The sequence below is a fragment of the Lepus europaeus genome, chromosome 21 (assembly GCF_033115175.1).
Source record: "Lepus europaeus isolate LE1 chromosome 21, mLepTim1.pri, whole genome shotgun sequence".
In the NCBI taxonomy this organism is placed as follows: domain Eukaryota; kingdom Metazoa; phylum Chordata; class Mammalia; order Lagomorpha; family Leporidae; genus Lepus; species Lepus europaeus.
The window spans coordinates 56,352,625-56,378,487 of NC_084847.1; the positions used below are offsets into that span (position 1 = coordinate 56,352,625).

A 25,863-nucleotide genomic window follows, 5' to 3' on the forward strand; every position below is an offset into this window, starting at 1 on the left:
GACCATGACACTCAGGACACAAGCAGCAGGCTACATCGCACCTTCAGGAATGTCCTGCTGCCCCAAAGCATCACAAGATGGATGTTTCAAAAAGGGGGGAGGTGAGCGTGGACCCTGGGTTCCCCCACGAGGAGGGGCCAGCCAGGCTGGGGCCCTGCTGTGGTCCAGCCAAGGCAGCCGGTCCTGACCCCTGGCAGCTCTGGGCTTGGGTGGCCAGAGGCTCAGACCCTGGTGACTTCCAGGACTGTCCTGAGCAGGTACAAAGGTGATCACTGGCCTTGGGTGCTGGGGGTGGGGGGTTGTGTACTGAGGCTCGGCCAATCCAAGGCCCTTGGCAAGAACCCGCACCCCAGCATCTGACCCAGGGCCGGTGGAGACAGACCTGATGGGAGGAGGCGGGTGGAGTGGGACTGCATTCTATGCCTCCTAGCAAGCAATGGAGGTCTGGTTTTCTCAGAACTGTGGTGGATCCACCTGAGCACGCCTGGCTCTGGGAGTCTCAGGTGTGCAGAAGGGGTGGGCACCTTGGGCGCGGCAGAGCCTCATCCCTGTTGTGAACACGTGGGGCCTTTGCCTGGATGCCGTGACCTCGGCTCCCGAGCAACATGAGCTTTGGGGCCTCTGCCTGTCACGGGGCAGGAGCAGGGAAAGGTGGCCCTCAAGGGTGGCGAGCCGGGAACAGCGAGTGGGGGAAGCATGGTGGTCCCTGCAGAGAAGGGAGGAGAGAAAACAAGTCTTGGATTAGGTACCAGGTGAGGACAGGCCAAGGGGAGGTGCTGGGATGGTGCGGGGTCCTTGCCCGACCAGGTGGGGTTCTGAGGCCAGGGTGGAGACGCTAATTCTGGGCCTGCCTCTGGGCCCTGGGAGACCAACCCCTGAGGACCCCCGCCCCCCTGACGTTCCATATTACAGGCAGATTTGACCAGAGGGCAGCACAGACAGGTGACGCCAGGGCGCTTACCCCAGCCCAGCCGTTCCACAGCACAACTCCCACCTGCTGGACCCCATCTCCCATCCTCCACCTTCCTGTTGCTTCCATGGACCTGGCTGGCACTGTTCCTGGCTGTCAATCACCCCAAGTCAGAGGCTTTCCTTGGAACCACCTGTGACGAACCTTACTTCCTGCTGCACCTGTCAGGTAGGGTGGGGGAAAGGCCGAAGCTAGGAATCTAGGATTCAAAAGCTCAGATAGATAGCCCCAGGACCAGATGGGACCTCGGGAGGTGGGCTCGGAGAATGGCACAGCCCACGGAGGTCGGTCCCTCCTCAGGTCTTCCCTCCTGGTGCCCTACCCATCTAGGACTTCGTGTTGCTAGACTTCTGATTTTTCAATTTTCTAAACGTAAGTTAATTATTAACTAAGAGATATATAAGAACAGTAAGATACGGGGGTCGGTGTCTGCAATGCCAGTGTCCCATATGGGCTCCGGTTCTCATGTGCCTGGGAAAAGCAGTCAAAGATGGCCCAAGTCCTTAGGCCCCCACCACTCACGCGGGAGTCCCTTGGCTTCCGCCTGGCCCAATCCTGGCTGTTGGGGCCATCTGGGGAGTGAACCAGCAGATGGAAGCTCGCTCGCTCGCTCTCTCTCTGTGTGGAACTCTTTCAAACAAATAAAATCCTAACCAAACCAACCAACAAACGAAACAAGAAGCAAGCACAATTACTCTGATGGTTGGATTTAGCCCTTGGCTCCAGCCAAGTTCTGGGCAGAGAGGAGATATGCCAGGCCGGTGTGAAGCCACCTCCTTGGGGTCGCCGCCCTGTCCGGAGGGTCCAAGGCAGAGGGACGCCCCCGAAAAGAGCTGAGAAACAACGCGTACACGCAGGGTGGGGACTGGGGAGGACCCCAGGCCTCAGCTTTCCAGGCTGAGAGGCCCGGACCTCCGCAGGTGCTCACCAGCAGACCCCAGCCGCGCGCCTGGGGATGGAGGCAGACAGGTGCCCGCGGCCCCCTCGCTTCTGCCTCAACCCTGGAGCCCTTCCCCTCCGCGGTCCGACGCCTGCCCAAGACCCCACCTCCAGCGCGGCCTCCGCAACTCCAGGCCTGGGCCGCCCCCCAGCCCCCGACTCAGCCCCCAGGACCTGCGCGGGACCTGCACGCGCTGGCGGCCCCTGGCCAAGCTGCAGGCGTCTGGGCGCACCTGCACCCTCGTCTGTGACCGATCGATCGCAGACTCGGCCAAGCTACACCCGCCGGCGGACCCGCCCACGGGTCCCAGTGGGGGTCTCCATCTCCCTCCGCTGCCCCGGGGGCCGGACGCGGCCGGAGCCGGACCCGCCTCTCCGCAGGCTCTCCCCGGACTCCGCTGAACTCGGGGACGCCTCGGGGTGGGGCCCAGGGTCGTGGCGGGGTCCAGAGTCCAAGGAACCCCGTCCCGGCTGAGCAGACCACCACCCCCGCCCAGCCCCAGCACCCCCAGCTCGGCCGCGTGACCGGAAGTTCCCCCCCGTGGGTGCGGGCGGGGCGGGGCCGGCCAGCGGCACTTCCGGTGCCCACGCGCCGCCGCCGCCGCCGCGCAGCTCCCGGGCCGTCACTTTGTGTAGCGCGGGGCCCCTCAGCGGCCCGCAGGCCACGGCCCGGCCCGGCCCGGCCTGCTCGGCGCGCGCGGTGAGTGGGGCGCGCGGGGCCGGGGCGGCTGCGCGGGAGGCAGGTGCGGCGCGGGAGGCCGCGGCGCGCGGCGGGGTCGGGGCCTGGCTGGACCACAGCCCCGCGCGGGCCGGGCTTTGGGAGGCGGCGCCCACGCCCCGCGAGCCTCGTGGGCCCCCTCCGCGGGGCCTGCGCGTCCACACCGGGCTGGGAGCCCTGGGGCCGGGCCGGCCCCGCCGCGAGGAGTGGGCGGGCCGCGGGGACCAAGCGCGACGCCCCGGGAGGTGTCGGTCGCCTCCTCCTTGGCCGCAGGGGAGGGCGCAGGAGCGCGGCCGGCCCTCGGGACACACCCATCCAGGAGGGGCTGTCACCGTGGGTGGTGGAGGGCGATAAACCCCTGGAGGGAGGTGGGAGGGGAGTTCTGGGCTTGGCGCCCCCACCACCTGCTTTGTGACCTTGGAGGGGGTGGTCTCCAAGGCGTCCCTTCTCCGCGCTGGGCAGCCCTACTGGGTCTTCTGCCTGCAGGTGCCTGGGTAACCCATCACTGGGGCTGGTGGGGCCGCGCTGCTCCCTGGGGCAGCAGGGGTGGGAGAGGGGCCGCCTTTGGTGGAGGGCCTGAGGTGCAGGTACCAGGAGGGTCCGGGCCCCCAGCTCTGCCTGTGCGGAGAGCCCTTGGCAGTTGATTGGATCCAACAAGTGTTGGCAGGCCTGGGGAGCTGGCTGGGGCGGTGGTGAGGAGGTTGCCATGGGACATCCCGGAAGGCACAGACCCAGGAGGGTGGGGGGAGCGAAATCCAGGGAGGGACAGCAGGGGTGGTGGTGGTCAGGGAAGGAGGCCTCCCTGGGGGCCCAGCAAGAATGCACGTCTGTGGTCACCCAGGGGTTTGTGTACACGGAGCTGCGTGCCTGACCTGACCTGTGTGGCTTCAGACCTGCAGTTGGTGCCGCAGGGGTGGTGAGCCATGTGGGTCTCTGGGGGGCTCGGGACCTTGGGCCTTGGGCGGCAGACGGCCCAGGGCCCGAGCTGACCTGCTCCCGGTCTTCCCTACTGCTTCCGGGTCTTGCCGCTCTGCTGGGCCGGGGGCTGTTTGCTGACCTCTGGTGACCTGTGGGGGCCGAGAGGGGTGCTTGGAAGAACACTTTTCCCGGCCTCTTCTTCGGAGGCACAGACTCTCCACTGCTTCTCGGATGCCGTGGTCAGCCTGTTGTGGACCATCAATGGCAGTGGGAAAAAAAAAATCTCATGTCCACTGCAGTGACCTGTAGGTGCCTGGGTAACCCATCACCGGGGTTGGTGAGCCATTTTTAAAGTAAGCGTTTGCATGTTTGCTTGGTGTCCGGCCCGGGGGCATTCAGACTGGAGCAGAGAAGGGTCTAGAAGGATCTGAGAAAACATTCTGGGTGCTGTGAGGGCACAGCACAGGGAGCCATGGGTAAGGGGCTGGGGTGGGGAGGGGGCTGCCTCAAAGAAGAAGAAGGGGGAGTGCCGGGGAGGGAGAATGGCACGAGCAAAGGTCCTGGGGTAGGACAGGCAGGGAGCCGCTGCCATGACACTCTTCTGTCGGGTCTTCCTGGATGGCAGCTTGGCCTGTGGGAGTCTGAAGTTGCTGCTGCCCCAGGTGGTGGCCAGGCAGGAGACAGCTGGACTCGGCATGAACACACAGCCGGAGGCACAAGCGACAAAAGCCCGAATGCTGGGCACGGCCGGGGCTTGGAGGCGGCTCGGGCGGCACTCGAGCTTCTGGACCGCAGGCATCTGCACTCACCGGAGAGCTGTGGCGGCTGGGGAGGGAGGGAGGCCTCTGGGGAGCCAGGGCTGGCTGCGGGGCTCCGGGGTTCGCACCTGCAGCCCCAGGATTCTGGGGTGGGCTTGGCCGGCTTTGGAAATGGGCTCGTTCAGGTCTGAGACACTGACGAGGTGGGTGCTGGGTGACGGCCCTCCAAAGCCTCAGAAGCAGACCCATCAGCAACTCCACGGGGCAGGGGAAGGCTGTGTAGCTGGAAGGGAGGAGCTGGCCCCAGGTCTGCACGTGCCCGTCCCACTTGGGTCCACAGCCCTGGGCCCTGGGCTGGCCAGCAGGGTAGCTGGGTCCCCCTCTGAGTCCCTGTGGTTGGTGCATGGGACCCTGGGAGCCCCTGGAGCTTCAGCAGTTCAGCCCTTAGGGTCCTCCGATCACCACAGGTAGAGACGTGCCACCTGTGCTGGTATGGCAGGGAGCCAGGGTCCCCTGACCTGCCGAGCTTTCCCCGCGTGCCCTGGACTGAGCAGGGGCCCAGAGCAGACGGGAGAGAGCTGCCTGCTCATGGCCTCTTCTCGCCCTGTCTGACAGGAAGGAACCTGCTCTGGTCTCATCTTTGACCTCAAGAGACCCTCGTCTTGAAGCCTCCCCAACCTGCGCTGAGCTTTGCAAATGCCGCCAGCCTGAGGCCTCCAAGGAGCCCTTCGCCCTGGTCCATGTGTGTTGAGGCCTGGGTAAGCATCTCTTTGTTCTCTGGACCAAGTGGGCCGTGCCAGCCCTGACCGCTGTGTCGCTCAGACTCAGTGCCGCCCCTTGAGGATGGAGACTTGGGGATTCATACCCCACGCGCCCCACGGAGAACAGCTCCTCCCAGGCATAAGGCGAGAGAGCTGAGGCCACGTCCCAGGGCACATTGAGATGGGCTCTCGGTGTGGAGGTGGGAAGAGCCCCCCGCCCTCCCTCAGCCCCAGGGTCTTCAATCCCAGGTGGCAGGATGAGTCCCGCCTCCCTCCCAAGCCCCTGGGAGCCACTGGGGGGGCCCTGTGTTGCCGGCAGCACCCAGCAGCACCCCATCACCAGGCCCGTGTGTTTCAGGCCGAGCGCAGGCTCGCTCCCCAGGACGATGGCCGCCCTTCACACCACTCCTGAAGCCCCAGCCGCCCAGCTGCAGAGGGCAGAGGACGGGGCGGAGTGCCATCCTGACCAGGAGGAGGAGGAAGAAGAGGAGGAGGAGGAGGAGGACGAAGAGGACGTGGAGGAGGTGCTGGCAGAGGAGCGGAGCTTGGCAGTGGGCACCCGAGAGCAGCCTGGCCGTGGCGGTGCTGCCAGGTCCCCAGTTCTTCAGGGGGAGGGTAAGGAAAGGAGCCAGCCCCCTGGGAGGAAGTGAGGGGAACCTGGCTGAGACATGGCCAGGCCAGGGAGGCTTTGGGGACACACCCGCCGGAGCAGGCTGGGCACCAGGGCCCGGGTTTTGACATGAGGCAGCAGCCCGGAGCCCTGGCCCTGCTGGCTGGCTGGCTAGGCTGGGTGCTGGCGGGCAGCTGCCCCTGAGAGGTCTTTCCCCTCAGCCCTGCAGGCCCCCCGAGGTCCAGCGGCTCCTGGGGATGAGGACCTGGAGGACGAGGAGGAGGAGGAGGAAGAGGAGGAGGAGGATGGTTTCCCGACAGCAGAGTCTCAGGTGAACCGCTCGTCCTTGTTTGGCGTTCAGGTAGTCTGGGCAGGGATTCCCCATGGAGCCTTGGCCCCTGCTGTCACAGAGGCCTGTGTGAGCAGTCGGCACTGGCATCCTCAGGCCGGGCCGGGCTGCAGGAAGCCCCAGGCCCAGGGTCAGGCTCTACTTTCCTGGGCCCACTCAGCTGCACCGTGTACAGTGAAGTCAGAGGCCCGGCTCCCCACCAGGGTCAGGCTGCTCCCCAGGGCCTGCCTGCTGCTGCCCGGTCAGATCGGGCGTCTGTGCCCACAGGGAGTTTCATTGATGGCACCGTCCACCCGGGAGGGGGCCCTCCTGCTGTTGCTGTGGCCGTGGCACTTGCCTGGGCCATGCTGTGGAGCAGGAGGGGTGCAGGCTTGGGCCTTGTTGTCTCCCGACCTGGCCTTGGACGAGCTGGGCTGTCCACGCTCCCTCAGCCCGAGCCCCTGCCTCTGGGGCTGTGGCCGGGCCTGAAGCCCCCAGTCCCGTTGGCCACGTGTAGACCGTTTGCTAATGGGGCGCGGGGTGTTGCAGGGTCTCCGTGTGTCCTCACTGACTGTGCCTGCGCCCCTGGGGCGGCTGAGGGCAGTGTCGGCTTCTGTTTCCAGGGGCTGGTGACCTTTGAGGACGTGGCTGTGTACTTCTCCCTCGAGGAGTGGGCGAGGCTGGACGCAAGTCAGCGGGGCCTCTACCAGGAGGTCATGCAGGAGAACTATGGGATCCTGGTGTCCCTGGGTAAGGAGGCTGGCGGCCTGGTGCAGGGGCCACTGGGGGCCCCAGGGTCTTGGAGAGGGTGGGTGCTAGAGCTAGCCCACTCCTAGAGGGGACCTGGGACCTCCGTAGTTTCAGGGTGGGCCCCACGTGGCCTGGCAGGTGGACATGTCCGTGGAGCTGCCGGTCCAGCTCTGGTCTCGGTGCTGTGCGGTCTCCAGAAGCCTCCAGGGTGAGGAGGGAGGTGAGGTCTGAGCCTCCCTCCCGTGAAGGTGTGGGGAAGGGCTTGGCAGGAGGGCGTAGGCTCCCGGGGAGGGGCCAGGTGAGGAGGGCTGGCCCCGGGAAGGGTGGGAGAGGAGAGGAAGCAGGCACGGGCGGGGACAGCAGGGGTCCACTGTGACGGTCACCCAGCAGCTGCTGCTGCTCTTCCCCCTGGCAGGCTACCCCATCCCCAAGCCGGATCTGATCTTCCGGCTGGAGCAAGGGGAAGAACCTTGGGTCCCAGATAGCCCCCGGCCTGAGGAGGGAGACATCGTCACTGGCGTCTACACAGGTGAGCATGCGATGGATGTTTTTAAAGATTTATTTATGTGTTTGAAGGGTAGAGCTACAGGGGGAGAAGGAGAGAGATCGATCTTCCATCCCCTAATTCACTCTCCAAATGGCCAGAGCTGAGCTAATTCAAAGCCAGGAGCCAGGAGCTTCTTCCATGTCTCCCGAGTGGATGAAAGGGGCCCACGCACTTGGGCCATCTCCTGCTTTTCCCAGGTGGATAAGCAGGGAGCCGGATTGGAAGTGGAGCAGCTGGGACCTGAACCGGCACCCATATGGGATGCCGGCTGCACAGCTGTCAGCTTTACTGGCTGTGCCACCACGCCAGCCCCGAGATGCAGTTTGGTGGGGTTTCTGCCAACGGTTTCTTGGAGCAGCTGTGGCCCCCACCTGAGCTCTCTGCGGACATGGGCTCCCCGTGCTGTCACAGTCTCAATGCTGGCAGATTGGGGCACAGGCCGGCCATCGGTGCTCAGCCCGGCCTTCACCCTGTAGCTCCTCTTGGGCCCAGCTCTGTAGAAGCCTGTGGCTGAGGGATTCTCAGAGGACCCTAAAAATGATTGTCCGTCCCCACTGTGAAGTCGGGGATTCTTTTTGTGGGGGGAGGGCCGGTTGTCCACTTGTGGCTTAGAGCCAGGGTGAGGCCGCAGGGGCCCGAGCTGCGCGGTGGCGGAGCGTGTGCGCTCTCTGAGCCAGTCCTCGGCTTCTGCAGCCCTTGGGCCATCTCAGTCTCCTCTGCGCTCCCCGGGAGGCCCCTGGGCAAGCCTCTGACCTGTGGGCACGTGGGGGCTTTCTGGAGGAGAGGTTTGGGAGTGATGTGTACAGAGGCATCTGGGGTGAGTTTCTCTGGAGGCTTTGGGGCTCGCTGTTAAGTCGGAGCCCCCCTTTATGCACCTGGAGAAGAAGGAATGGGGGTGCAGCCCCCGGTGCCAGCTGCAGGCCTTGGTCTTGAGTCGCTCAGCACTGCCCAGTGCGCCACAGGCTCAGGGACCCTCTCGGAGTGTTCAGAGTGAGAGGGCTCTTAGGGGCCAGAGACGCTGATGCCGCCTCTAGGTGAGGCTGGGGTGCAGGTGATGTGTCTCAGAGCACCTTAGCGGGAGGTACGCCCTGTTTGTAGTGGGCACACCCAGGGAAGCCAGGGGAGGGGGACCCGGGTCTCGGCTGGCCGAGCTCCTGCTGTGTGGTCGAGCCCTGCCTGTTTTCCACGCCTCGTGGGGTGTCCTGGAGTTGAGCCCGAGGCAGTGCCATGGGCCTGCTACATCTGGCTGGGGACTGCGAGCTCCCTGAGGGGCCAGCTGTGCCCCCAGCTGGCCTTCCCCTGTGCGTCACAGTTCTGGGGCTGGCGAGGCTGGCGTGCACCCAGAGCAGGCGGAGACTCGGGGGTGTCCTGAAGGGGGTGCAGCTGCAGAGGCTGGGGCAGCTGGAGCCACGCGAGCCCCTGGGGGCGTCCTTGGCTGTGACCGCAGGCACTGGCTGCGTGGCCCCTACCCCACTGCGCCCTGTGTCCGGTGGCGTGTGTGTGTTGCTAGGTCGTAGCCTCACTACACGCAGGTGTATCCCTGCCTCGCGCTCCTGGATGAGCGGGGCTCAGCCGCATTCCGCCACTCAGCTGCCAGCGCCTCCTGGATGCCCCCGGCAGCCCCTTGCTGCCCCCCGCCCACTGCTGCTTGTTCCCCGCTCACTGCTGCGGCCCCCCCCCCCCCCCACTTTCCTTAGTTGGCTGGGGTCGCGGGGTCTCTGCTCCTTGTGAGTGCCCCTGGCCAGTCCTGCCCCAGGTTGATGTCTGCTTCCTGCTCGCCTCCAACCCACACCGGAGCGGAGACTGTGGCAGGAGAAAGGCGCGCTCGTGGGCAGCCTCGGCCCAGGGGTCCCCCCCATGTCTGAGGGTGGCGTTCCCGCTTCCGAGATGAGCCCCTGTGGGCCTGGATTCCTGCTGCCTTCCCGGCTGCTGCTCCCTGGCCGCCAGCTGTCTGTGGTCCCCAGGACGGCCTTGGGTCCTCCTGGGCTCTCTCCTGGCCAGGGCTTTAAGTGCCGCGTCCCTCCTGTGTGCCCATCCCAGCCCTGGTCTCATCTTCCTGGCTGTGTCCTTGACATCCCCGCTGCCCCCTGCTGCGTGCCAGAGCAGCCCGTGTCCCTGCCCTTCCCGCCCCACGGCCGGTCTGGCATCAGGCTGTCAGGCCTGTGGGCAGGTACCCCTGCGCTGTCAGCCGCCTTGCCCTGGAGGGGCTTCCTTATGTGAGGCCCCTCTCAGGTCCTCCCTCCCACCTGCCTCAGGGCCTCTGTGCTCTCCCTCTGCTGGTAATGGGTGGGCTCCCCCTGCTCAGGTCCTGGGTCTCCGTGGAGTCATGCATTCTCTGTCTTGACTTAAAGGAGCCGCAGCCTGCGTGGGGTCACTCCAGGACAGTCGTGGCGTCCGCCGCTCTCGCTGTAGCCAGAAGGGAGCCTCCTCGGCTCCTGCCCTTGCCCCCAGCAGAGTCGCGCTCCGTAAGAGCAGGCACTGATCCTGTCCACTCTGCTCCCGAGCGGCGCGCCAGGCTGTGCGGGCAGGAGGAGCCTGGTGCCGCACTGCGACTCCCGCTCGCCTGCTGCCGCTCTCCTGAAAGTAGAGGACTCTCGGGGGTCCAGCGGCTTAGTCGAGGGCGTGAGGCCCCACTGGTCAGTAGCGAGCCCAGCCAGGAAGGGGCGACGGCTGCCCGGGAGCAGCTGGCACCAGCCTGCTGCCCTGGCTCTCACAGACGGCCGAGGCTCCCCTTCGCTGTGCCATGCCCAGAGGGGACCCTGGATGTCACCAAGTCCTCCTTTTATCATCTTGGCCCGGGATAAGGCGTTTGGGTCCTGAATCGTCCTTGTGCTTGGGAGGGGAGGAGGCGGCCTCGGGTGGCAGAGCAGTGGGGTGAGGACTGACAGGTGGGCGGGTGCATGTGGCGGAGCGGGTCCTGGACTCTCCTTCCTGCATGGTCAGTGGGTGGTGGTCACCACACAGCACACACGAGGAGGCCCCTTGGAGGTGACTGCCAGTGACGAGAGGCGGGCCCTTCATGCAGCCCTGTCCACCTGGCCAGGACTGCGCAGCTGGGAGGACCAACCCCAAGGCAGAACCTGGCTGTGCCTGGGAGCTGCCGACTCCCTGGGGCCGACTTGCTGCACCCAGGCTGTCTTGTCCCTGGCAGTCCCCAGTGAGAAGGGACGGCCACTGAAGCCGGTGAATTTGGGCGTGGCTCCTTTGTATACTTGGTCTCTTGGTGACTTCCCCGTGGGGGAAGGGGCTCTCAGAGCCCACCTGGAGTTTCTGTGTGGATGGAGGAAATTGCCTGGGGAGGCCTGGGAACAGGTGTGGACTCTACTCTGGGAACGGACTTCAGAGCCTGCACCTGGGGCCGGGCAGACTCAGCGCTCAGACTGCCTAGCGGGCGGAGGGTGCTCAGGGGTTATAGATGGCGGCAGCACAGTTCCGGGGCTGTGTCCCGGTGGGCTGAGCATCACGTAGCTACCCCAGGGGAATGCCATGGGCCCCACCCACAGGCAGGGCACTCGCGGGAGGTGGCTGGGTGCTGGGCTGTTGGGGCCACCAGCTGGAGTGGAACCGGTCTGCATAGGGCCCCTCCTACAGCCCTGTCCACCTGCATGGTGACTTCCGGGCTGCGGGCACCACCTTGTATTTGGAGGTCCCTGTGCATCGGTGCCTCTACCCCTGCCCCGCCCCACACCGAGCCTCGATCTGCATCAGCTGCTAGCAACTCCCCCACCCCGCCCCTTCCTGTGCACAGAGGTGGCCTCCAGAACAGAACCCACCTGCCCCGGGGCCGTCTCTGGTGAGTGGTTAGGCCTGGGTGAGGGGTGCAGCCTAGGGAAGGGCGTGGCCTAGTGTTTGAGGGATGAGAAGCAGGGAGCACTCAGGGTCCCCCGCTGGGCGCTGGGCTGGCCTCGGAGACTGTGGGGGCCCAGTGGGCGGCACCCAGTCCTGGTGACAACAGGGATCATTCCACAGCACCATCGTCGCTGCTTACGGCCTCTGAGTCCTGGCAGCGCCAGCGCGAAGGGATCCCACGGGGTTAGAAACCCGCCTTCCAGCTGGGGACACTGAAGTAGACGAGGCCCCACATCCAGTGAGTGGTGGGAGTGGGGTTCGGGCCCCGGCAGGCTCGTAGCATTGGGCGCTCTCGCGAGGAAGCTGAGGGAGACGTGGCGGAGAGCCCGGCCCAGGCCGTCCTCGCTGGGCTGCGCAGAGCCCACTGGGCACACGGTTAAGGGAGCCCCTGCCTGTGCAGCTCTGCTCGCATCAAAGGGCCCGAGATGGCGTCGACATCCGTGGAGGACAGCCGAAGCAGTCTTCCCAGAGACGCCCGTGGTCCTGAGGGTTTTCTGGTTTTTCTTTTCCAAAATTGTTATTGATTTGGAAAGCTGACAGAGAGCTTCCGTCCACAGGTTCACGCCTCAGGTGCCCACCACAGCCAGGGCTGGGCCAGCCTGAAGCCAGGAGCCCGGAACTCCATCCGGATCTCCCACGTGGGTGGCAGTGGCCCAAGTACCTGAGCCGTCACCTGCTGCCTCTCAGGGTGCGCAGCAGCAGGAAGCTGGGGTCGGAGCGGAGCCAGGACTGGAGCCTGCGTGCTCTGATGTGGGGTGTGGGTGGCTTAGTGGTGTCTGAACCCCTGCCCCCGTGCCTGCCCCTGCTCCTGAGGGTTTAATCCACGTACTTGGCACCTTGTTTGTTCGGACTCTGCCTCCCCCGACTCCTCCGTAGTGGATCAGAACCGCGTGTCGTACCAGGGTCTCCCTGTGCCCGACTCGTAGAGGATCAGAACCGCGTGTCGTACCAGGGTCTCCCTGTGCCCGACTCGTAGAGGATCAGAACCGCGTGTCGTACCAGGGTCTCCCTGTGCCCGACTCGTAGAGGATCACAACTGCGTGTCGTGCCAGGGTCTCCCTGTGCCCGACTCGTAGAGGATCAGAACCGCGTGTCGTGCCAGGGTCTCCCTGTGCCCGACTCGTAGAGGATCAGAACCGCGTGTCGTGCCAGGGTCTCCCTGTGCCCGACTCGTAGAGGATCAGAACCGCGTGTCGTGCCAGGGTCTCCCTGTGCCCGACTCGTAGAGGATCAGAACCGCGTGTCGTACCAGGGTCTCCCTGTGCCCGACTCGTAGAGGATCAGAACCGCGTGTCGTACCAGGGTCTCCCTGTGCCCGACTCGTAGAGGATCAGAACCGCGTGTCGTACCAGGGTCTCCCTGTGCCCGACTCCTAGAGGATCAGAACCGCGTGTCGTGCCAGGGTCTCCCTGTGCCCGACTCGTAGAGGATCAGAACCGCGTGTCGTGCCAGGGTCTCCCTGTGCCCGACTCGTAGAGGATCAGAACCGCGTGTCGTACCAGGGTCTCCTGTGCCTGACTCGTAGAGGATCAGAACCGCGTGTCGTACCAGGGTCTCCCTGTGCCCGACTCGTAGAGGATCAGAACCGCGTGTCGTACCAGGGTCTCCCTGTGCCCGACTGGTAGAGGATCAGAACCGCGTGTCGTACCAGGGTCTCCCTGTGCCCGACTCGTAGAGGATCACAACCGCGTGTCGTACCAGGGTCTCCCTGTGCCCGACTCGTAGAGGATCAGAACCGCGTGTCGTACCAGGGTCTCCTGTGCCTGACTTGTAGAGGATCAGAACTGCGTGTTGTACCAGGGTCTCCCTGTGCCCGACTCGTAGAGGATCAGAACCGCGTGTCGTACCAGGGTCTCCCTGTGCCCGACTCGTAGAGGATCAGAACCGCGTGTCGTACCAGGGTCTCCCTGTGCCCGACTCGTAGAGGATCACAACCGCGTGTCGTACCAGGGTCTCCCTGTGCCCGACTCGTAGAGGATCAGAACCGCGTGTTGTACCAGGGTCTCCCTGTGCCCGACTCGTAGAGGATCAGAACCGCGTGTCGTACCAGGGTCTCCCTGTGCCCGACTCGTAGAGGATCAGAACCGCGTGTCGTGCCAGGGTCTCCCTGTGCCCGACTCGTAGAGGATCAGAACCGCGTGTCGTGCCAGGGTCTCCCTGTGCCCGACTCGTAGAGGATCAGAACCGCGTGTCGTGCCAGGGTCTCCCTGTGCCCGACTCGTAGAGGATCAGAACCGCGTGTTGTACCAGGGTCTCCCTGTGCCCGACTCGTAGAGGATCAGAACCGCGTGTCGTACCAGGGTCTCCCTGTGCCCGACTCGTAGAGGATCAGAACCGCGTGTCGTACCAGGGTCTCCCTGTGCCCGACTCGTAGAGGATCAGAACCGCGTGTCGTACCAGGGTCTCCCTGTGCCCGACTCGTAGAGGATCAGAACCGCGTGTCGTACCAGGGTCTCCTGTGCCTGACTCGTAGAGGATCAGAACCGCGTGTCGTACCCGGGTCTCCCTGTGCCCGACTCGTAGAGGATCAGAACCGCGTGTCGTGCCAGGGTCTCCCTGTGCCCGACTGGTAGAGGATCAGAACCGCGTGTCGTGCCAGGGTCTCCCTGTGCCCGACTCGTAGAGGATCAGAACCGCGTGTCGTACCAGGGTCTCCCTGTGCCCGACTCGTAGAGGATCAGAACCGCGTGTCGTACCAGGGTCTCCCTGTGCCCGACTCCTAGAGGATCAGAACCGCGTGTCGTACCAGGGTCTCCCTGTGCCCGACTCGTAGAGGATCAGAACCGCGTGTCGTACCAGGGTCTCCCTGTGCCTGACTCGTAGAGGATCAGAACCGCGTGTTGTACCAGGGTCTCCCTGTGCCTGACTCGGACACAGGCTGTGACAGTGACCTTGTGGCGAAGCCCAGGTTTCCCCTCTGCAGACAGAGCTGGGAGCCCTGGTCCTGCTGCTGCCTTGTATCTGTAAACTCCCTGTGGCCTGCAGGATCTTCCTGGAGGCCTGGCTGACTGTGGCTAAGGCCAAGTCCTTGAAGCAGACGCTGGGCACAGGGGCTGAATTCCAGCTCCCACCCAAAGCCTGCCTCCCTGCACCCCGAAGCGTGGGGTGACAGTTGAGTTTGAGCCACTGGCCCACTGTCCTTTTGCTTTCTGCCCCTCCTGTCCAGTGTCCTGGCTGCCCTTGGCTGGGGTCTGCAGGGTGGAGCTGGTGAGTTCTCATTTTAGGTCTAAAACAGACATCAGCCCCTGGGAATGCCATCCGTGGAATAGCTGTCAGTGGTGGGCCGCCTTGGCCACAGGGAACAAGCCAGGCCTGGCCTCGGCACGCTCATCTCCCCTGGGTCCTTGCTGGGATCTGGTCTGTCACAGCCAGCTCTGACTGTCCAGGGACCAGGGTGCCCCACCCAGTATCCTGGGGGCCCCGCCCCACACTTGTTCTCCTTGTGGGACAGGCGGCCACTTGCGCTCCAGAGCTGGTGCCTGAGGTCCCCCGGGTCTCTGGTCCACGCTACACAGCCCTCAAGGGTGGGGTGGGGCTGGGGTGACCTTCCCCACCCTCTCAAACCCCACGTGCATCCCAGGCTACCTGGTGGCAGCCTCTGAGAGTGATGACCCAGCTGCTGCGTCCCGGCCCTTGGCCCGGCCCTGAGGAGCACGGAGTCACCTGCCCCACTGGAGAAGCCCACCTGCTCCGCGCTGTGTTGCCCCTGCCCGAGGGTCTCCTCAGGGCTCATCCAGGCCAAGGGAAAATCCTTTTGCTCATCAGCCCAAACCCTCCCTCCAGCCTCCCGGATGAGGGGCGGGGAGTTGGTATGGAGCAGACGGGCATCCCATGAGGAGGACCCAGGCCTCCCTGCCTCTCGAGGGCCACAGCGCTTCCCATCACTCACTGCAGCTGTAGGCGGCGCTTGTGGTAGCTCAGCTTAGTAAAGAAGCGTGTGTTTTAAAAAAATTTTTTTTTTTTTTTAAGATTTATTGATTTGAAAGGCAGAGTTACAGGGAGGGAGGGAGGGGGAGAGATCTTCTATCTGCTGGTTTACTTTCCAAATGGCCGCAATGGCTGGGTCTGGGCCAGACCAAAGCCAGGAGCCTGGAGCTACTGCTGGGTCTCCCATGTATTTGCAGGGGCCCAAGCACTTGGGCCATCTTCTGCTGCTTTCCCAGGAACATTAGCAGGGAGCTGGATCAGAAGTAGAGCAGCCAGGACTCGAACTGGTGTCCATATGGGATGCCCACACTGCAGGAGGTGCCTTAGCCAGCTACACCACAGTGCCAGCCTCTAGACACATTATTATTATTATTATTATTATTATTTGAAAGGCAAAGTGACAAAGGTAGAGGGAAAGACTGTGCTTTTATCTGCTAGTTTACTCCCATGCAACAGCCAGGGCTGAAGCCAGGAGCCAGGAGCTCCATCCCGGCCCCCATGTGGGTGGGAGGGACTCAGGAACCTGCGCCGTCCTCTGCTGCCTCCCAGGGTGTGGGTTAGCAGGGAGCCCAAGTACCCAGGACTTGAGCCAGGCGCTCTGACGTGGATGTGACTCAATCCACTGCGCCACAAGGCCTGCCCCGATGGGGAGCTTGTTATTTAGAGCCAATTGGTAAAGGGATGAGCACCCAGAAGGTGTCACACACTGTGAGTGGCGTGTGGCACAGCGGGTTAAGCCACTGCCTACGACACCAGCATCCCATATTGGAATGCCAGTTCCAGCCCCAGCTGCCCTGCTTTAGTCCAGCTTCTTGCTAATGAGCCTGGGAAAGCAGTGGACGAGGGCCCAAGTATGTGGGTCCCTGCCATGCACGGGGGAGACCTGGATGGAGTTCCTGACTCCTGGCTTTGGTCCGACCCAGCCCGTCATCACAGCCATTTGGGGAGTGAAGCCTGCTCAATCTCTCTCTGCCTTTCAAATAAAATAATTAAAAAAATAGCACGGCTCGCTTTCTTACCCTCTTACACAGTACGTATCTTCCTCCCAGCGTGAGTCAGGCTGCGTAGCTGTGTGTGTGGCTTTGCTTCCCTGGGCACCGCGCTGTGTCTGTGCGTGCCTCCAGGCGCCCATGTAGAATGTCAGGAGGAGGGCTGTGTGTGTGGCCCAGCCGCCCGGCAGGGTGTAGTGCTGGGCCCTGGGAGCCAGCCCAGGCCTCTCTGAAGTCTCCTGGGCCCCACGCCTCCCTTGAGGGTGGGAGAGAGAAAGACTCTGCTTTTATCTGCGGTGGTCCAAGCTCATGCAGCCAGGGGACTGGAGTGGAGGGGAGAGCCCTGTCCCTGTTGTGAGAGCTTGGATCTCTGGGTGCTGGGGTTCTGAGGTGGCCACAGCAGGTGCTTTCTCTGTGTGAGTGCCTGCCCCGTCAGCAGCTCTGGGGTGTGTCGCGATGGCAGGTCTGTGGGTGGATCCCATGTCCGTGCTGCCCACACAGCCCCCTTGGGGGGCAGAAGGGAGAGGCCAGGGTGGCAGGAAGGCTGAGACAGGGGCTTGGCCTTTCGTTCGGGAAGGTGCTCCCAGCTCACCCACACTCAGCACGGTGGGACAGAAGGGCCATGCTGGTGGCGGCTTAGGGAGAAAGCCAGGGAAGGGGTCAGAAACCTGGGGCGCAGCACTGGAGCCTGGCCGGGTCAGTGGCAGCGTCAGACCCTGGCCAGGCCAGCCTTCCGCCTCTGCCGTGCCTGTGCGAGGGCGCCCCTGACCGCTGGGGAGAGCGGGAGGGAGGCCGAGCGAGGCTCCCGGGCTCACAAAAGCAGGTGGGGCTGTGCTAAGCTGGTGGGAAGAGGCGGGGTCCTCTGGAGACAAACAAGCTTCTGGCCCCGCCCCTCTTCCTGGGCGCCCGACCCTGATGGAGCCTTAGGCCTGGGTCTCAGCCAGACCCCCAGACAAGCTGTCCCCCGGGAGCTGGTGACCTGGAGGAGGTGTTAGAGGCCAGTCCTAGAAGAAGAGGGCAGGCCTCGGTTAGTTAGGGTGGCTGCGGGCCTGCGCAGCCCCGCTCGCGCGAGTGGAGGTGTCCGTGCGGCCTTGGGCGGAGGTCCCCGAGCCAGCCAGAGCGTCGCTGACCTTCGTTCTGGCCTGCTTTGTTGCCTCCAGGAGCCTGGTTCTGGGCCGACGACATGGAGGACCACGAGGAGGAGGATGATGAGGACTTCCTGGCGGAGGTGGCTGAGGAGGAGAACGAACCCCCCGGGCTGTGGTCAGCGGCCTATGGCGTGGGGGACGTGCCTGGGACTTGGGGTCCGGATGACTCAGATTCGGCGCAGACTCCCGAGAGGTGGGGGCCTGACCCAGGCGACGTGGGCGTCCTGGCCGAGGGGTCGGAAGCTAAGCCTTTCCTAGCTGGCCGGGATCCCGGCGCGAACCTGTTGGCACCCTGGGCGTTCCCGGCAGCGGTGGCAGCCCAGGCCGGTAGGCCGGAGACTACGTGCGACGTGTGCGGCAAGGTGTTCCCGCACCGGTCGCGGCTGGCCAAGCACCAGCGCTACCACGCCGCCGTCAAGCCTTTCGGCTGCGATGAGTGTGGCAAGGGCTTCGTGTACCGCTCGCACCTGGCCATCCACCAGCGCACGCACACCGGCGAGAAGCCCTTCCCGTGCCCGGACTGCGGCAAGCGCTTCGTCTACAAGTCGCACCTGGTCACGCACCGGCGCATCCACACCGGCGAGCGGCCCTACCGCTGCGCCTTCTGCGGCGCGGGCTTCGGGCGCCGCTCCTACTTGGTAACGCACCAGCGCACGCACACGGGCGAGCGGCCCTACCCGTGCCCGCACTGCGGCCGCAGCTTCAGCCAGAGCTCGGCGCTCGCGCGACACCAGGCGGTGCACACAGCCGACCGGCCGCACTGCTGCCCGGACTGCGGCCAGGCCTTCCGCCTGCGCGCCGACTTCCAGCGCCATCGGCGTGGTGGCGGCTGCGCCGAGCCCGGCGGCGAAGGCCCTCGGCGGGAGCCCCGTGAAGCCACAGCCACGGTGGGTCCTGGGGAAGCCGAGGCCGGGCCCGAGGGGTCTGAGGAGCCCGAGGCCGCCGAGGTGGAAGGCGAGCCGGAGGCTGAGGCCAGAGAGGCGGAGGAGACGCCCACCCCCACGAGCAAGGAGGACCGCGAGCCGGACAGGCGGTTCCCCAACCTGGGCAATGGCCTGGGCGAGGGCGAAGGCCCTTCCTCGCACCCGCTTGGCTTCCACTTCTCTGTGCACCCCAAGTCCTGGCTCCACCCGGACGGCTTCCCGATCCTGGGCCTCCCAAACTTCGGGGAGCGGGTTCCGGCCGACGGGCGTCCCATGCCGGGACCCCTGGGGGGTCCCCTCTCCCTGGTGGAGGGCGCGGGGCTGGCCTGCGACCCCTTCGGCGGAGCCGGGGCCGGGAGCGTTGGCAGCGGCCTGCGTGCGTTCGGGCCCGCGGTCGGGGGACTGCTGTCCGAGCCGGCGCCCGCCGCGCTGGCGGAGGAGGAGAGCCCGTGGATCTGCTCGGACTGCGGCAAGACGTTCGGGCGCCGCGCCGCGCTGGCCAAGCACCAGCGCTACCACGCGGGCGAGCGGCCGCACCGCTGCGCAGACTGTGGCAAGAGCTTCGTGTACGGCTCCCACCTGGCGCGCCACCGGCGCACCCACACGGGCGAGCGGCCCTTCCCGTGCCCCGAGTGCGGCGCGCGCTTCGCCCGCGGCTCGCACCTGGCGGCGCACGTGCGCGGCCACACCGGCGAGAAGCCCTTCGTGTGCGGGGTGTGCGGCGCAGGCTTCAGCCGCCGCGCGCACTTGACGGCGCACGGGCGCGCGCACACCGGGGAGCGGCCCTACGCGTGCGGCGAGTGCGGACGCCGCTTTGGGCAGAGCGCGGCGCTGACGCGACACCAGTGGGCGCACGCCGAGGAGAAGCCGCACCGCTGCCCCGACTGCGGCAAGGGCTTCGGCCACAGCTCGGACTTCAAGCGGCACCGGCGCACGCACACGGGCGAGAAGCCCTTCCGTTGCGCCGACTGCGGCCGCGGCTTCGCGCAGCGCTCCAACCTGGCCAAGCACCGGCGCGGCCACACCGGCGAGCGGCCCTTCCCGTGCCCCGAGTGCGGCAAGCGCTTCTCGCAGCGCTCGGTGCTGGTGACACACCAGCGCACGCACACGGGCGAGCGGCCCTACGCCTGCGCCAACTGTGGCCGCCGCTTCTCGCAGAGCTCGCACCTGCTCACCCACATGAAGACGCACCGCGGCGCGGCGGGCGCGCCCGGGCAGGCGGCGACGGCTCCCGCGCCCAAGGCCGAGGCTCCCGCCAAGGCGCCTCCCGGTGTGGGCGCGAGCAGTGGGTCGGGGGAGCGCGGCAGCGCCCTGCTGGAGTTCGCGGGCGGCACGAGCTTCGGCTCGGAGCCCTCGCCTGCGTTCGCGGGGCCGTCGGGCGCCTACGAGGAGCGCGTCCTGTGAGGGGCCCGAGGCCTCGGGAGCACAGTCCACAAGGGTCACCGGGGCGGCTCGGGTGCAGGCCGCTGCGCACCGGCGCCTGGCTCCCTTGGCTTCGGGAGGCTGAGGGTCCCGGTGCTGGGGGCGGTGCCTTCCGTCGGCTCCTGCCCCCGCCCCACGGCCTCGGGGATTCCTCACGGCTGGGGCCGCCCCACGTGCGCGGGGGCGGGCGGCACTATTTATTGTACTCGACAAGTGACGAGTGTGCGACTGGATCCTGTGGCGGGGCAGGGGAGGCCGGGGCGGTCCAGGGAGTGCGTGACTGCGTCCTGTGGCGAGGGGAAGCCTGGCAGGTTTCCGGAGGAAGGGGCCCCCTTGCCCCGGCGGAAGAGAGGCGCGAGGGAAGGCGTTTATCGTGGCCATCGCTGGTGGACGCTTGTTTCCATCTCGGGTTCCCTGAAGAGAGTGGGAGGAGGAAAAGCAAGCCAGAATCCAAGCCCATGCAGGGGCAGGCAGTCGCAGGCGTCCCCGGGGGGCCCCCACACCCCGCTTCTGCGCCCAGGTCAGCCGGGCGCTAGCTGGTCAGCCTCAGCGTCCTCCGAGTCCCCCGGGTCTCCCGTCCCCGGCAGCCGGACGCGGCCTACCCGGATACCACCGGGCGCCCAGAGCAGCAGGTGGGTGCGCCCGGCCCTGCCCGGCCACTCCCAGAGTCCTTCAGGGTCAGCAGCTGAGGTTGGAGGAAGGATCTTCCCTGCCTCCCGAGACGGCAGCGGGTTCCTTGAACTCTTGCTGCGTTTGCGTTCAGATCCCCCTCGTATGGGCGGCAGGGGTGGGGGCGGTTTGCACAGCGGTGGGGACTGAGCCCCGGGCTCGGTGATACAGCAGGCACCCAGCTGTGTGTATTCCCGCTCCCCGCCCCTGCACCCTCTGGACTGGACAGCTGAATCCTGATTCGCCGGGGGGTCCCTCGCGTCACACCTTTTGGGCCAATGCGAGTGGGGCCGGGAAACCTAACTGCATTCCCTTGTAGACCCTAGTTCTGTTTAGTGTAGACACGGCCTCGGGGGCTGGGCCGGTAGCCAGGCTGCTGGGGGCTGGGGGCTGGGGCGGGGTAGGAGGCGCGGTGTGGACCGTTGGTGGGTGGGAGGAGGGCCAGGGTGGTGGTGGTAAGACTTAGCCCAGCTGGTGAGGTCGTGGGGCAGGGTGGTGAGGAGGGCCCTGCCGCAGCCTCTCTCCCCCAGGTTTCTCCTCTCCTTGGACTCGGTGAACCTCGAAGGGCCGTGGGCTGGAGGGGCCTGGGCGGTCCCAGCCGCGGCTGCCCTGCCCTGCAGCTGTGGGCAGGAGGACCTAGCTTTAATAAAGAGTGGAGAAGCGAGCTCTCGTGTGGCTGTCCTGTTGCCGTCCCTCCCCACCCATCCTCACCAGGAGGCTCCACAAGGCCTCAGGCCCACCTCCCTTTTTGCGGATGCGCTAGGAATTTTCTAGAACTAGAACTGGTCCTAGGACAGCCGACGAGGAGGCGGCCCCCTGTGCGTCCTGGGTCTGCCCACCTCTCAGCTCCCGGTGTTGTCACCCGTTCACCTACTCGGGCAGCACTGCGTTTAGGCCGGCCTTGCCGTGCTCTGAGAGGGACCGGGTCACCTGCCAGGTGGTCCAGGCACAGTCTTGGGCCTCTGAGAGGCCCCAGCACCATGTGGGTCTACCCAAGGGCCTGCCTGCTCCAATGCCAGGGCTGCCAAGCACCTGCCTCTACACTGGTTTATTGGCTTTTTGTGTTCTGGCATGGCCTTCCCTATAGGGTGGCAACAGTGGACAAGAAAGCGAGTTGTCTTCTCAGGGGGTGATTTGGAGACATCAGAACAGAGCAGCCCAGTGTTTCTGTTTAAAACAAAGCCACCAGGCTCTGCAGCAGCTGGCAGACACAAAGACCTGGTCAAGGATGATCGGGCCTTGGGGGTCCCACTGGCCACTCAGGAAAGCTGAAAGATCCCCTGGGAGAGCTAAATACTGGCTTATTTTGGGGGGGGCACCCATCCTAGAGTCATACAAAGAGAGTGGGTGCGTTGCCCAGTGAGCTGTGGAGTGTGACCCACTGGGTGCAGCACCCAGAGGGCACCTGGCCCTGCACACCTGGCTCCCCTCCTCCGACCTTTTCCATGGTCATTTTTCTCTCTTCCCTCTCTGATTCCTTTCTCTATCTTTTCACATCTCTGCACACACTCCCTTCTCTTTGTTCACTGGTTGGCTACATGTGGAATATAGTGTTTTGCAACCCTTTGGTTGTACCTGTTAAATGAAGCTTTGTGATCCTTGCTCATTTTTTTCCTGGCTGTGATAGGCAGGCCAGTTGTGGAACTTCCACTGTTACAAAGCAGTCCTGTCCACCTTCACCACATACAGAGTCCTCCTACGCCCACTGCCCGGCACAGCTGTGTGGGTGCAGATGCCTTTGTAAAGATTTATTATATTTAAAAGGCAGACTTAGAGGGGCCGGCGCTGTGGTGCAGTGGGTTAACACCCTGGCCTGAAGCGCCAGCATCCCATAAGGGTGTCAGTTCTAGTCCCGACTGCTCCTCTTCCAATCCAGCTCTCTGCTATGGCCTGGAAAAGCAGCAGAAGATGGCCAAGTCCTTGGGACCCTGTGCCCGCGTGGGAGACCCAGAATAAGCTCCTGGCTCCTGGCTTTGGATTGACGCAGCTCCAGCCATTGTGGCCATCTGGGGAGTGAACCAGTGGATGGAAGACCTCTCCCTCTCTCTGTCTTTTCCTCTCTCTGTCTTTCAAATAAATAAAATAAATCTTAAAAAAAAAAAAAACTTCCCCATGCACACCAGCTGGGGAAGTGTATTTAAAAAAAAGAAAGAAAGGCAGACTTAGAGGGGGAAACAGAGAGTGCGAGAGAGCATGAGCTTCCATCCTCTGGTTCACTCCCCAGATGGCTGCAATGGCAGGGGCTTGCCCAGGAGCCAGGAGCTTCTTTCTGGGTCTCCCACATGGGTGCAGGGGTCCAAGCACTTGGGCCATCTTCCACTGCTCTCCCGAGCCATAAGCAGAGAGCTGGATCGGAAGAAGAGCAGCTGGAACACAAACCGGTGCCCATATGGGACGCTGGTGCTGCAGGTGGAGGCTTAGCCTACTATGCCACAGCACCAGCCCCATAAATATATTTTTAAAATTATTTGAGAGGCGTGGAGAAAGTGTGCTCTCATTGCTGACTCTTTCCTCAGATGCCCACAGGCTGCAGCCAGGAACTCCATCTGGGTCTCCCACGTGGCCAGCAGGAACTCAAGTACTTGAGCCATCCCTGCTGCCTCCCTGGGTCTAGTACGAGCAGGAAACTGAACTCAGGTACTCCGCTACCGGATGGAGCTGCCTTAACCAGTGTCCTCTTGCCGGACCAAAGCGCACTCCCTTGGCTGCTGTTTGAACCTTTGCTTTGTTCTTCACCTTACACAGGTGAATGGCTTGCATTTCTGTGTCTTTTTAACATGGAATTAAGTTATTTTTTGTCCTGCCACAGCTCCCAATGGGTCCTCAATCAGATCAGGGGCTGGTAGGAAGTCACATGTTTTGTTCATGAAGTCAGCAAAATCCCTGCACCCTTCCCCTGGGCGGAGTACCCACTGTGGGTTCTGCAGCGTGGCCGGGTTGGTGGCACGTTAACGGCCTCCATGGCCCAGCTCGACAAAGCGTTCCAGTCCTCTAACTCAGCAGCTTGGAGTGCATCTCACTGGACACCTGTGGAGAGAGGTCCATTTTATGTCCCTGTGACCTGGGGTATGTGTGTGTGAGTGTGCACAGACACACATTTAGTAAACCAACACTTTACTGCTGTGAGAGCCACGGTTTGAATTCTTGTAGATTTCCCTGGTAGTCAAAAAGAAGGATAGAGATCCCCACCTCTCGGGGCAAAGGAATGTCAAAGAATTTCCTGGCCACTTTTTTTAGTTTTTATTACCTATTTCCGTTTTATTTGAAAGATCTGGAGACAGAGACACAGAGAGATCTTCCATCCACTGGTTCACTTTTTTTTTTTTAAAAAAGATTTATTTATTGAAAGAGTTATACAGAGGGAGAGAGATTGATTGATCGATCTTCTGTCTGCTGGTTCACTCCTCAGATGGCCGCAACAGCTGGAACTGTGCCAATCTGAAGCTAGGAGCCAGGAGCTTCTTCCGGGTCTCCCATGCGGGTGCCAGGGCCCAGGACTTGAGCCATCTTCTACTGCTTTCCCAGGCCATAGCAGAGAGCTGGACAGGAAGTAGAGCAGCCAGGACTCAAACTGGCACCCATTTGGGATGCCGGCACTGCAGATGGTGGCTTTACCAGCTATACTACAGCACCGGCCCCAGGTTCAATTTCTAAATGCCCGCAGTGACCAGGGCTGGGCCAAGCCAAAGCCAGGGTCAGGAACCAGCAACTCCCTCTGGGTCTCCCCATGTGGATGGCAAGGACCCAAATATTTGAGCTGTCACCTGCTGCCTTCCGGGATGCGCATTAACAGGAAGCTGGATTTGGGAGCGGAGCTGGGACTCCATGTGGGGTGTGGGTGCCCCTCGTGGCAGTCTGTCACGCTCAGACGAGTGTTGCCTTCACGTGGGACTTGAGGGTTCCTTCAGCAGAATGGCCACACACACACACTCACACCCCCACAGACTCATATACCCCCCCACAATACACACCCACACACAAGCACCTCCCCACACCCACACCCTTGCACACACACATGCCCACACACACACTCATGTACCCCCACACATACACACCCACACAAAAGCACCCCCCACCCACACGCACACACACCCGCCCGCACAAACCCCCCCACACACATACACACCCCCCCACACTCATATACCCCCCACATACACACCCACACACACTCATATACCCCACACACATACACACCCACACAAAAGCACCCCACCCACCCACACGCACACACACCCGCCCTCATACACCCCCCCACACCCACCCACACACACACACACCCACACCCACACACACACACACACTCATATACCCCCCACACACATACACACCCACACACAAGCACCTCCCCACACCCACACCCTCGCACACACACATACCCACACACACACACATATACCCCCCACATACACACCCACACACAAGCACCTCCCCACACCCACAGGCACACCCCCACACACACCCTCACACACACACATACCCACACACACACACTCATATACCCCCCACATACACACCCACACACAAGCACTCCCCCACCCACATGCACACACACCCGCCCGCATACACCCCCACACACACCCACACACACATACACACCCACACACAAGCACCTCCCCACACCCACACCCTCGCACACACACATGCCCACACACACACTCATATACCCCACACACATACACACCCACACAAAAGCACCCCCCCACCCACACGCACACACACCCGCCCACACAAACCCCACACACACACACATACACACCCACACACACTCATATACCCCACACACATACACACCCACACACAAGCACCTCCCCACACCACATGCACACACCCCCACACACCCACATGCACACACCCACACCCACCCACACCCACACCCTCGCACACACACATAGCCACACACACACTCATATACCCACCCCACATACACACCCACACACAAGCACCTCCCCACACCCACAGGCACACCCCCACACACACACCCTCACACACACATACCCACACACACACACTCATATACCCCCCCACACACATACACACCCACACACAAGCACCTCCCCACACCACATGCACACACCCCCACACACCCACATGCACACACCCACACCCACCCACACCCACACCCTCGCACACACACATAGCCACACACACACTCATATACCCACCCCACATACACACCCACACACAAGCACCTCCCCACACCCACAGGCACACCCCCACACACACCCTCACACACACACATACACACACACACACTTATATACCCCCCACACACATACACACCCACATGCACACACCCACACACACCCACACCCACACCCTCGCACACACACATAGCCACACACACACACTCATATACCCACCCCACATACACACCCACACACAAGCACCTCCCCACACCCACAGGCACACCCCCACACACACCCTCGCACACACACATAGCCACACACACACACTCATATACCCCCCCCCACATACACACCCACATGCACACACCCACACACACCCACACCCACACCCTCGCACACACATACCCACACACACACTCATATACCCCCCCCACATACACACCCACACACAAGCACCTCCCCACACCCACAGGCACACCCCCCCACACACACCCTCACACACACATACCCA

General features: G+C 63.5%; 1 protein-coding gene across 1 annotated transcript; it reads left to right on the forward strand.

Annotated features, from left to right (window-relative positions):
- Positions 1-2,524: 2,524 nt before the first annotated feature.
- On the forward strand, positions 2,525-20,604 carry ZNF316 (zinc finger protein 316). The gene is made up of 7 exons (XM_062179999.1): positions 2,525-2,609; positions 4,919-5,061; positions 5,423-5,679; positions 5,896-6,005; positions 6,626-6,752; positions 7,168-7,281; positions 17,225-20,604. Exons 3-7 carry the CDS (start codon positions 5,451-5,453, stop codon positions 19,537-19,539), a joined length of 2,895 nt encoding a protein of 964 aa, XP_062035983.1. The 5' UTR covers positions 2,525-2,609; positions 4,919-5,061; positions 5,423-5,450; the 3' UTR covers positions 19,540-20,604.
- Positions 20,605-25,863: the final 5,259 nt, after the last annotated feature.